The sequence below is a fragment of the Vigna unguiculata genome, chromosome 3 (assembly GCF_004118075.2).
Source record: "Vigna unguiculata cultivar IT97K-499-35 chromosome 3, ASM411807v1, whole genome shotgun sequence".
Taxonomy (NCBI): Eukaryota; Viridiplantae; Streptophyta; class Magnoliopsida; order Fabales; family Fabaceae; genus Vigna; species Vigna unguiculata.
Genome location: NC_040281.1, coordinates 41,602,478 through 41,615,988, shown reverse-complemented (window position 1 = coordinate 41,615,988; position 13,511 = coordinate 41,602,478). Strand labels below are relative to the sequence as shown.

The following is a 13,511-nucleotide window of genomic DNA, read 5'->3' as shown; positions in this document are numbered from 1 at the left end:
ATATCTAAATAATAAGACTTTTTCTTATCTCAAATAATTGCTGAACAATAAGGTTATAAAATGGCTAGGGAACTTATAATTAAACTCCATCATTACATCTGTTCACACAAAAAACTAAACACATCACTTCATGTTTTTGCATTGTTTTGACCCTGGGGTCTCTAGTACTGAACCAAACACACCATCATGTACAGCACAGATTACGTTGAGACACGAAGCCCAATAGAGGAACCATTCCCACAAGCTAACCCACCCAAACTGAGTTCTTTGACCTAAAAAGACACTTGATCCAAAACTTCCCCTTTCTTATGTAGGCACCTACATATTAAAAAGAAACCGTTTTTGACATTTTTGGAGTGAAATAAAAAATATCTTATCAAAGTTGGAAATATTAAGAAAAAATAGCTCCTACACTGTACAATTCAAAAGTCATTATACAATCCAAAAATCTTACTTTCTTACTTTAAGGGGAAAAAACATTAATTTCATATTACATAATCCAAAAATATTTTTTGCCTTCTAAATTGCACAAAAATCCCTCTTGACTTCGAGATTGCACAAATCCCAAAAGGGCAAAAGCAATTTTTTATTTTATTTTGGGGTGCAGGAGAAAATTCATGGACGTGCAGGAAGAAACTTCCCTCGATGTAATAACCATACGAATTTATTGAACTTTGGAAATGACAATATCATTAAAGCCCAGCCTAGTATTAATTACCTTCACGGCATATAACAATATTAAAATCTGACACGAATCTACCATAACTGAAAGGAAGGATTTTGAAATATTACACATTTTCACATCCCAGAGCCATATATTATTCCAAGGCCCTTTCTATTAATCAATTAATGCATCCATTTAAGACAAGCAAGTATAAAAAGTTTAACTACTAATAATAAAGTACATCTAAAGTTGAAAACATTATAGCAGCAAAAGAAGGAACAGGGTAAAAGTCCTAAAACAAGATAAAATACCACGATCACTGCCTTGATCTTGACTCTGCCCGTCTAGCTTCGTCTGGAGTAGAAGGGAACAGCTCCACATACCTTGATCCTATGGTCATTTTATCCTTGGACATTGCCCTCTTGGCCTCCTCAGCAGAAACAAACTCCACATATGCCTCTCCAGTGGCTTTCCCATCAGGGCGACATGCAATGTGTACCCTGTCTTCTATCAGATTGAAATCTTTAAAGAATTCAACAATTTGAGATTTTGTCACTTGGAAGGGAAGGCCACGCATCTTCAATATCTCAGTGTACTCCATTTGATCTTTATCACTGAACCTCTTTGACCGGGAGGGTGGAGGACTACTACCATGGTAATCGTTATCATATATTCCTTCGTAATTGATCTCAGCAGCAACAGCATTATAATAATCCTGCTTCTTACACCTGAACACTTCTACATAACGGCGACCCATGTTCTGGCGATCTCTCTGCAAAGCAAACTCAACTTGCATTGCTCCTGCAAATACCACGAAGGCCTCTCCTGAGAACCGTCCACTCTTGTTGACCAGCAACACATCGACAATGGTCAGTCCAGCAAAAAACTTCAAGATGTCAATGTCGGTACAGTTGAATGGAAGCCCCCTGAGACGAACCACAGGAAAGGGAGGGGGCTGAAAGCCACCAGCATATCCATAAGGTAAGCTGCCTGTCCCGCTGCTCACTGCGAAGTATGGATTTGATTCCATCATTCTTTGTCTCTTTGAGCCAACCTCGTACCCGTCCGAAACCCCCCCGCTTCCCAACATTGCCCTTCAAATTTCCATACCCAAAAAAAAACAATCCCCCACTCAACATGTTAATAAAGCCAAACCCAACCCTCTTTTCCCTGACACTTAATTTTAATTCCTATTACTCATAATATTCATCACAACACCCACAGCCAAACATCGGAGAGAAAAAAAATAACAACAGATCAATCAGACCACCATTAGAAACAGAGAGAACCACACCAAGACCACAAAAAATTATATTCAACACATTCATTATGCAGGACATATATAAAAAATCAAAAGATAGAAAAGTTTGCACAAATTCAATCATAAGCTGTGCAAGATTAATACTTAATAGTGAAGTAATATACCAAATGTTACACTAACACGGCTTAAAAGGCTAATTGATTTAAAAAATCATGTAAACACAAAATAAGCACAATGTGATTGATTGCAACAACACGTTATTGACCTTGACCAGTAGGTTGAAAGAAAATTAGACATGCTCAGAGACTCCATATCATATGAGGCATACTATAGGATATTAAATTATTCAAAATAAAAAAACACAAAAAATTAAGAGAGAAAAGAAAGCATATTCGTGGCCTGAGACCTGATAGATATGTTGTTTGGCGAACCCAACCCAGCAAAGCTCACACATAGGAAGTCAATACAATTTCATGCAACAAACAACCCCAATCACCCTATAACCAAAGCACATATCCATATAAACAATAAAATCAAAGAAAATTAAATGCAAACACGATTTCTAATCATAAGCACCACCACACGGAAATAAAACCCCATAAATTACTAAAAGAACAAAGAAATTGGAAGGAAAAGGCACACAGAATAAAAAAGATGAAGTTAGGTTGACATACCCTCGGGGACCATACATGTTACCAAGATCGCCGAAAGATCGAGCGAAAGGCGCTTCCGTGGACGGAGGAAGACGATACGGATCCAGCGCTACAATCAGACGAGAGAGGAATCGTAAATTGAACTGCAAACCCTAACTAGGGTTACACGCTTCTACTTCTTCGCCCAACACACTGCGCACCCCCTTCAAGGTTTTCGGTTTTAGTGTTTTCCCCCTTTACCTTGTTTCTAATTTATTCAAGTTTTTTTTTTTAACCGTGTTGTTACTAGACATATATTATATAGTGCCGAATTGGACTTCAATGACAAAATTGCTCTCCTCTGTGGATCCTGAGCGTTGGATGAAAGGGTAATATAGGAAATATGTATAAATAAATTATATTTTGGTTAACCAGTAATAGCTAAATTTCTGAAAGAATAAACTATTTTATTAGTGAAAGAATGATTTTCTGGTTTTAATTTTTATTAGACTATTTTACAAGTTAATTATAATGTTTGAATTTCAAATATCATTTGTTATTAAATTATTAATAAAATGTAATTATCTTTTTTGTACGTTTAATAAATAAATCAGGATATTTTTTATGTATAACAAAACATAGATTTTTGGTTCTTTTATCTACTAAAATCTGAATATATTAGAATCAAAATGTTCAATTTTCAAAAACTTTTTTTTCATCAAATCAAGACCAAATACATAAACCTCGCAGAAAAAGAAATCGATAAAATGGTCACTTTTTAATATTTTAAAGGGTCTCGTTAACTAGTATTCTAAGATACTTGTTAAAGTAATTAATATGCCTTAAATTTTATAAAAAATAGAAAGATAAGTATAATATTAAATTAAATATGACTTAATCATCATTAATGAAATTTTATTTAATTTAAAAAACAAAATTGTCCATAAATATAGTATATGTGGGTTTCATATTTTATTTAATGTTCAACGATAAAAATTAAAAAATAAATATAATAATAAAATAAGAAAGTTTAAATTGACATAACAACCAGAAAAAAAAATGTTAAACATAAAAGAAAATTATAAAAAACAACTAAACTATCAATTTTTTTGTAAAACTTAAAGACACACTTTTTAGACGGTCTTACATTTGAAATTTTCACTTTAAAAAACTCTTGAAGTGTCACTAAAAATATTTTTTTCTTTTTAATAGAGACTTATAAATTTTAAAGTTATTATTTTATATGTTATTAATTTAAAAGGATATTTTTATTTTTATAAAATTTGTTATATACATTTATAATATCTTAATTAATATATTGTTATTTAAACTTTCAATATAAAATAAAAAAATTAATGCAAATTAATTTTCTTTAAGGTCAGCATTTTTCTATTTTAAATCGGAAAATTTTCAAATAAGATAAATTTCAGGATGTAAAATCCTTTGCGCATGACAGGCAGAAAATAACACATATTTTTGTTATGGCGATAGAGTGCATCCAAGGAAGAAAGGAAAGGGAGAGGCCCAAAGTTTTCAAAGTCATCATTAATATCATTTGTGTGAAATTGATTATACTGCATAAAAATTTATATGAAAAGTACAAAAATAATTAAGGATCTTACTAATTAAAGATAATTTGTATAAAAAGTGCAAAACTAGTTAAAGATTTTCACTACTAATTAAAGATAATTAATATGTATCAAGTTTATAAAAATGCATAATTAAATATGATATTAAATAAAATTTGACTTAATAATTATTAATATAATTTTATTTTATTTAAAAAATAAAAATATTTTTATTCAGATATATTTGATATTTTATTTAATGTTCATCAATAAAAATTAAAAAATAATTAAATAATTATATTTTAATATTATTTAATATAATTAAATATAAAAAAGAAATAAATTAACAAAATAAAAAATAAATAGTGTTAAATATCTAAAAAATTTACAAAAAAAGAAAAAAAATTTATTTTTATTTTTTAGTAAAAATCTTACAAATTCCAAAACTTTTTTCTATATTAATAAATTGTTGTCTAAAAATTTAAAAAAATATTTTTATTTTTATTAAATTATCAGAATTTCTAAAATTTCTATTATTTTAATTAATCTACTTAATTATTTTAATTTTGAATATAAAAATAATATGAAGAATGCATATTAACTACTTTTTAGTCTGTAGATGCCGATTAGCATTCTCTCTCGTATAATTAATTATACCTTTCATTATTTGGAAAAAATAGTTGATAATTCTATATATTTTTAACATATAATTTAGTTATAGATATTTTACTATAATTATAATTAAATGTGTAAATATAAATTTATTTATAATAAATAAAGTATTAAAATTTCATTCAATTTTAGTGTATTTAGCACAAATGATTTCAATTTTTTTCTTTATTTTTTGTTTTTTTTTCCTTTCTCTTTCTTACTGTTTTTTTTGGAGTGAGAATAGAAACCATGACTGTTTGAAACATTTTTTCTTCTTTGTACTGTTTATTGGTATGTGTATCTTTTTATCTTTTTATTAAAATTTTAGTAAGAAACTGATTTTTGAAACATACTTTTTAAAAATGAACCCAATGTTTATAATAAAAAAAGTTATTTTACAGAAAAGAATTTTTTCAAGATATGAGAGATTACATAACGGGAAAATGGGTTTCTATAATCATATTTATAAAAATTGGGGATTACTTAGCTTAGTATTTATGCGGTGGTGATCAATCAAAACTTTTCACATGATTAAGAAATTGAAAGACATTTATACTTAATATATTCTTTTATTTTTATTAAATTAATCAATTTTAATTTTGGATTTTATCAAAAATAATATTTCCATCGTTATAAAAATCGAGATCACGTTATTAAATTCTTTTAAAATGTTTAAATTTTAGTGTATATTATTTATGTTTAAAAAAAAGGAAGGGAATTACACAGAACATGTGTAATGTTCTAGGGGATTGTTGTAGGGTAGTGGGATTGTTGACTATCTAATTTTTACTTTTTAAATAAAAATTCAAATTTATTTTCACTTTAATATTTAATGGGTATTTCACATGCACTTTATCAATATTCGAATTCATTTTTTAATTATTTTATATATTAATTAAATAATTATTTTACAAAATAATAAAAATTACAATAAAATAAATAAGATATTATTAAATATCCAATATAAAAATTATACATATTATCTTTTATTCAATGTCAAATATTATGAAAGAAGTTATAATTGTATAAATGTAAAATAAAATATCAAATAAAATTTGGATAAAGATAAATAATTATAAAATATAATAAAAAAATTAAATAGGTAATATTGTTATAAAATTAAAGGTAATAAGAGAGAGAAAAGGAGATGAAGAATAGAGAATGAGAGAGGAGGAAGTAACTCCTGTTTTGTATGTGTGTCGTATCCAATTGAGCGTGAAGACATTTTTTTTTCTACCTAAGAACAACGTTCTACATTCCTCAACCGAGGTTCTTTCTAATCTTTTTCTCATTCACAAACTTTATCTTATATTTTTTTTTTGATGATAATTGTTTAATTTTTTTTTCTCTGTCTTATTATTATTATTTGATTTCAGTAATTTCATACATGAAATTTGATTATATTAATATTTTATGTGCTAGTTCTAAAACATGTCAAATCTTGCAAAGCTTGAATTTGCGACCCTTGATATTTTGGGGAAGAATTATTTATCATGGATTTTAGATGCTGAAATTCATCTAGATACAATGGGTATGGGTGATGCTATTAAAGAAAGAAAAATAAAGCATTTGAGCAACTAATTTGTTCCTACGAGAACAATATTGTGAATAAAGATTTCACAAATATTATGAATTTATTTCATACATTTGTATGGCTGGACAAAGCAATAAAGATTTTGATGAAAAATCATGAGATCTGCCTAATTTGCTCCATTCCCAGAAGTGAATGCAACAATAAATATTATGAATTTATTTCATGCCTCTGTATGGTTGAACAAAGCAATGAACTTTTGATAGAAAATCATGAAGCATGTCCAATAGGTTCTTGGTTCTGCTCCATTCCCAGAAGTGAATGAAGCAACATTTGATTTATATTTTCATGATCATGATCATGATCATGATATTGATTATGGACATGGTTATAAAGAAAATTTCAAAGACACATTTTGTCACCAGAAGTGGCACAATATTGTGAAAAATGGAAAAGGGAAATGTGAAAATATTGACAAAAAGAAAGATCAAAGTTATATTATCATTACAGTGGTAAAAGTCATTTGAGTTGTACTTATTGTACACCAAAGCATCTTACAAATAATGAGAAGAACAAAGAAACACATTTTGCTTATGAAGATGGTGATTTTAATTATGGCCATATAGATACTACTCATCTTGATATTGGTGATTTCTTTTCTAAACCTGGTGGAAGTATTGATCACCATATTGGTGATGGGAGTGTTAGAAAATAGTTTTATTTTATTTTATATTATGTTATTAAATTTTAAGACAATGTTTTATATTTAATTCATGTTGCTTTTTTTTATATGTATAAGATTTTATGATTTTATGAATAAAATCCTCTATTTTTTCTTCTTCTCCTCTTACAAAGTAATCTCTAATATTGATATTTATGTTTATATGAAGAATGAATATTGGCATTAACACCAATGATGAGGATCTGTGCCTTGCTAATAGTGCAACAACTCATACAATTCCAAGAGTAATAAATTTTTCTCTTGTTTGGTAATGCGAGAAGTCAATGTTAGTACTATTTCTGGTACTACAAATATAATTGAAGGCTTTGGAAGAGCTACTGTACTTCTACCGAGAGGTACAAGATTGAATATTAAAAATGCATTTTATTCTCCTAAGTCCAATAGAAACTTATTAAGTTTCAAGGATATTCGTCTAAATGAATATCATATTGAGACAAATAATGAAGGAGATATTGAATATCTTTATATCACTCAAATTGAGTCAAATAAAAAATGTGTATTGGAGAAATTATAAGCCTTTTCTTATGGCTTGTACTACACATATATTAATGCGATTGAAACGCATATTATTGTAAGCCAGAAGCTTACAAATAAGAATGAATTTCTTGTTTAGCATGATCGGTTGGGTCATCCTGGATATATCATGATGCGAAAAATAGCTAAAAACTCATGTGGACATTCACTTAAAAGTCAAAAACTTCTTCAGTCCAATGATTTCTCATGTACTGCATGTTCGCAGGGAAAGTTGATAATAAGACCATCACCAGAAAAAATTAGAAATGAGTCAATCTCATTTTTAGAACGAATACAAGGTGATATTTGTGGTCCAGTACATCCACCATGTGGATCATTTAGATATTTCATGGTATTAATTGATGCGTCCACTAGATGGTCACTTATTTGTTTACTATCAACTCGAAATCAAGCATTTGCTAAGTTATTAGCACAATTGATCAAGTTAAGAGCTCACTTCTCAGATTATCCAATTAAGAAAATTTGTCTTGCTAATGCTGGTGAATTTACATCTCATGCTTTTAATGAGTATTGTATGTCAATTGGAATTGAAGTTGAACATTCAGTAGCACATGTTCATACTCAAAATGGACTTGCAGAATCATTGATAAAACGTCTAAAATTGATTGCAAGACCTTTACTTATGAAAGCTAATCTTCCAATGACTACTTGGGGATATGCAATTCTGCATGCTATAGTATTGATTCGTATCAGACCAATAAGCTATCACAAATACTCTCCTTTACAGTTGGTTTTTGGTCAGCAACCTAATATTTCTCATTTAAGAATTTTTAGGTGTGCTATATATGTCCCAATTTCTCCACTAAAAAGGACTATGATGGGTCCTCAAAGACGTTTAGGAATATATGTTGGATATGATTCTCCATCGATAATAAAATATCTTGAACCATCAACAGGTGACTTATTTACAGCTCGATTTGCTGATAGTCATTTTGATGAATCAGAAATTGGAAAAGGATATTGGTTAGAATGAATTATCATTATCTCATCTTGATCCTCATACAAAAGAATGTGAACTAGAAGCTCAACAGATAATTCATTTACAAAAATTGGCCAACCAATTACCAGATGCTTTTACTGACACAAAAAGGGTAACTAAGTCGCATATACTCGATGCTAATGCTCCAATCAGAATTGATATTCCTGTTGGACAATCTAATATAGCAAATGAATCTCAAACACACCTGAAGCGTGGTAGGCCTGTCAGTTCCAAAGATAAAAATCCTCAGGTGAGAAAAAGGGAAAAAAGGCAAGATGGACTAATCGAGGAGGTAAAAGTCCCAAAAGATTCTTTTGACATAATTAATGATTTGGTTCTAGAAGAACCTCAGGTACCTGAAATTGTTAAAAATGATGAGATCTCAATAAATTATGTCATGAATCATAAAATATGGAATCGAAATAAAGTCAATATTGACAAGGTTTTTGCATATAATGTAGCAAAGGATGTTATAAGTGATAATGAAGATCAAGAACCAATGACAATTGAAGATTGTCGACAAAGAAATGATTGGACAAAATGGAAAGATGCAATCCAAGCAGAATTAGATTCGATTGTTAAACGAAAGGTTTTTGGACCTATAGTTCGCACACCTGAGGGTGTAAAACCTATTGGGTACAGATGGGTTTTTGTACAAAAACGAAATGAGAATGGTGAAATTGTTAGATACAAAGCACGGTTAGTTGCTCAAGGTTTTTCACAAAGACTTGGTATTGATTTTGAGGAAACATATTCTTCGGTATTGGATGCAACAACATTTAGATATTTAATTAGCCTTGTTGCACAAGAAGGTCTGAATTTGCACCTCATGGATGTTGTTATAGCCTATTTGTATGGCTCTTTGGAGAATGATATGTATATGAAACTCCCTGAAGGATTTAATTTGCCCAACAAAGCAAATTTTAAAGAGGATTATTCAATAAAATTGAATAAGTCCCTTTATGGATTGAAACAACCAGGACGTATGTGGTATAACTGTCTAAGTGAGTACTTGTTAAAGGAAGGGTATAAAAATGACCCTATTTGTCCTTGTATTTATATGAAAAGATCCGAGAATGAATTTGTCATATTTGTTGTTTATGTAGATGACATAAACATAGTTGAAACTCCTAATGAGCTCACAAAGGCAATTGATTGTTTAAAGAAAGAATTTGAGATGAAAGATCTTGGAAGGACAAAGTTTTATTTGGGATTACAAATTGAGTATTTCAACAAAGGTGTTTTTATACATCAAGAAGCTTATATAACGAAAGTGCTTAAAAAGTTCTATATGGACAAATTACATTGATTATGCACTCCAATGGTGGTGAGGTCATTAGATGTTGATAAAGACCCTTTTAGACCTCAAGAAAAAGATGAAGAACTACTTGGTCCTGAAGTACCATATCTTAGTGCTATAGGAGCACTAATGTATCTTGCTAATTATACTTGACCTGATATAGCATTTGTTGTAAATTTGTTAGCAAGATATAGTTCTTCACCTATAAGAAGACATTGGAATGAAGTAAAACAAATACTCTGTTACCTTAAGGGCACTATGAATATGGGCTTATTTTACCCAAATGATTCAAAATTAGATCTAATGGGTTATGCAGATGCAGGTTATTTATCAGATCCTCATAATGGTCGATCACAAACAAGATATTTGTTCACATGTGGTGGCACAGCGGTTTCATGGCGATCTGTGAAACAAACAATAACAACAACATCGTCAAATCATGTAGAAATTTTAGCATTACATGAGGCAAGTCGTGAATGTGTTTGGTTAAGGTCTATAATTCAACATGTACGACAAACTTGTGGTTTATCCTTGGGAAGAATGAAACCAACAATAATATATGAAGACAATAGTGCATGCATTGCTCAATTGAAAGAATGATATATTAAAGGAGACAGAACAAAACATATTCTTCCAAAATTCTTTTTGACTCATGATCTTCAAAGAAATGGTGATGTAGAGATCCAAAAGATTCGTTCATGTGAAAATCTAGCAGATTTATTTACAAAGTCTTTGTCAAGGAGAACTTTTGAGCAATTGGTTCACAAGATTAGACTCTGTCATCTTGATGATGTAAGTTTACATGAGGGGGAGAAATAGAAGATGCAAAGAACAATATTATATAGAATGATGTACTCTTTTTCCTTCACTAGGTTTTTATCCCAAAGGGTTTTTCCTAGTAAGATTTTAACGAGACACATTCTTTCATCAATGGACACCCAAGAGGGAGTGTTATGAATTAATGGTCGTCCATTGATTTGATACAATTACTCATATGATTGATAATCATATAATTCATTACTCTTTATGTAATATTTTGTATTTGCTATTTGATTTTATATCCTTTATGGGTTATCATGTTGTATCTATAAATAGGACTCGTCCTATCAGTAATACGACACACATACAAAACAGGAGTTACTTTCTACTCTCTCATTCTCTATTCTTTTTCTCCTTTTCTCTCTCTTATTACCTTTATTTTATAACAAATATAAATTTGTTAAATTACATAATAAATTAAAGATATTTATTAGTAGTTTCAGAGGACGAGAAAGAGGTCAGAGACACATATTGGCTCGCAAAAGGACACAACAAATATACATATACACTTATCTTAACGTTTAGCAAGCGTACTAAATTGTGTAAGTAGTAATTGACAAGACCGAAAATATCGTTTCTCTTAAGAGACTCGTACAATACCAAATAATCATAGAATTAATAACTAATATAGACTAAAGAATATTTCCATAATTTGAGATTAAAGTAAATCTTGGCATAAACAAGTAAAGATGAACTTTGATAGTTACAATGCTTAAACAATGGAGAAGACAAGAAATGATATGAAATGGTATTGTTGGGGTTAGATTTCACAGACTTCACTCTTATGCATATCAAAACTCACACCATCCATTAATATACTAATATCAACCCACAAATTTATTCAAACCCTAATCCCTTATAAGAATGAACTTATGTTTCCTTATTAAAAGTCAATCCCTTAAACCATTAACAAACAAAACCACTTTATAAACTAGGGTTTAAAATAACTAATGGGTCAAACTCCATTCCTAGACACAAGCTTCGTGGGTATCTTGTTTCATTTCTAGGTTTCAAAAGATATTTTCCAACACCTAATGAACCAAATATCAAGCTATGGGTGATCAAACCAAGCATTAAGCGAGGAAACAATAATACTAACATTTAATGGAAAGAGGCATATATATATTCAAAAGCATTTGTAAAATACAAGAGAGTTTAGTGGTTACATCTACCCCCAACAAAATGGGTTTAGCTCTCCATTGTCGTGGAGAGCGCAAGCTTACAAATGGAGAAATGGAAGAAGAAAGAGATACAAAGAGGAAGAAGGGGTGGTTCCCACAAGCCCTAATAGACCTCCAAGCTCTCCCAAAGAGTGTTTTCATGTTTCCAACCGCCAAAAATAGCTTTCATTCGAGCAACCAAGAAGAAACAGGGCAAAATTGTGATGTCAACATAAGTGGTGTCCTACCCTGTGTAACTGTCGCCCAACGTTGGCCAGTCCTGGAATGTTCTAGACTCTCCGACTTGTTGTCGCTCGACCCTGTGTAGCTGGCACTTGATGTTGGCCACCTCTTGAACAAAATTGGTTTATGAGCTTATGGCATTGGGCCTAGCTTCTATGTGCTTGACACCCTGCACTTCTTTTAATTTAGGTTATTGATTGCTTCTTCATGCTTCTCATGATTGTGGTTTGAGACAAAAGCTTCCTAACACAAATTTTGCACAAGAGAATGTGGATCAATGGTAAAATTAGATTAGTGTAACCCAAAATGTATGTTCACAAAAGCAAACTAACATTGAAGATAACAAGGTTTAAAACCAAGAGAATAGGTGGTTTTGTTAATGAAAGATGACTAAGATGATAGTAAAATTCAACATTATCAACATCTTTGTTCTCGGACCTATTTTAAAAAAAAAAATGGATATATGTTATTCATATCATTATCCATCAAAATTAGGACAAGTATTCCAACAATATATATGAAGATAAGTTCATTTGTCATTCTTATTTGTGGATAAAAAAACTTATGTGGTTTAAATTGAATTTAAAAGAAGAATTGATAATGATATGATTTCATGAACGTGGCTATCAAAATGACAAGAGAGTTATCAAGAAGTGCTCCAGCGGAGCTTCTCAAATCATTGACCTTTTTATTAAGGAAATTCATTGTCAACTAGAGCTTTAAATCTTTTGAAATTCTCAATTTTGTGAAAAGGAAATTCATTGTCAACTAGAGCTTTAAATCTTTTGAGATTCTCAATTTTGTGAATGGAGGATAATAGTTTGAACAATTTGTTAAGAAACAATGGAAAAAGATAATGATATTTCTATCCATTTTTTTACCAATTTTTAATTCACAACTCCAATCACTCTTAGATCATTACATCATACCACTAAAAAAAAATTAAAATAGATAATTAAAAAGTGATTGACGTGATGAATTAAAAATGTATAAAAAAGATGAGTCAAAATATTATTATTTCAATAGAAAAGCTCACAATCAATAAATGAAGTGTGTGTACGTGTTAAAGTAAAAATTAATATTGATGAAGAGTAAGATTAAGTGTGAAACATAGAAGATTTTGAAAATGTACAAACAACAAAGTTATGGAGAGGTGTATGGATAATTAAACAATAGGTTGGACAAAAACCTCTCGTGTTTGTCATTCGTTTGCTCCCTTTTGTTTTTCAAACTCTTACTCTCAATGCATGATGGTGTATTATGAAAAGAGCAGGCTCAGTGACTAACAATGTGCTTAATTTATACAATTTTATCCATCATAAAGTTTTGGACGTTAAAAATGTGAAAATCGTGACATAAGATAATTGATAATAACATATTGAATCAATATCAAAAAATATCACATTCATCGTAACAGTACGAAGAGA

At 30.0% G+C, this 13,511-nt stretch overlaps 1 protein-coding gene across 2 annotated transcripts; it reads right to left on the bottom strand.

The window, feature by feature from the left end:
• Window positions 1–730: 730 nt before the first annotated feature.
• LOC114178255 (heterogeneous nuclear ribonucleoprotein H3) lies at window positions 731–2,841 on the bottom strand. Of its 2 annotated transcripts, none has more exons than XM_028064063.1 (2): window positions 2,600–2,841; window positions 731–1,669 (listed from the first exon to the last, which is right to left on the bottom strand). In XM_028064063.1, the coding sequence occupies exons 1-2, from the start codon at window positions 2,610–2,612 to the stop codon at window positions 981–983; spliced, it is 702 nt and encodes a 233-aa protein (XP_027919864.1). In that variant the 5' UTR covers window positions 2,613–2,841; the 3' UTR covers window positions 731–980. The 2 variants fall into 2 exon arrangements, with proteins under 2 accessions (XP_027919864.1, XP_027919862.1); XM_028064061.1 differs by having other exon boundaries at window positions 739–1,758.
• Between the last annotated feature and the right edge of the window lie 10,670 nt (window positions 2,842–13,511).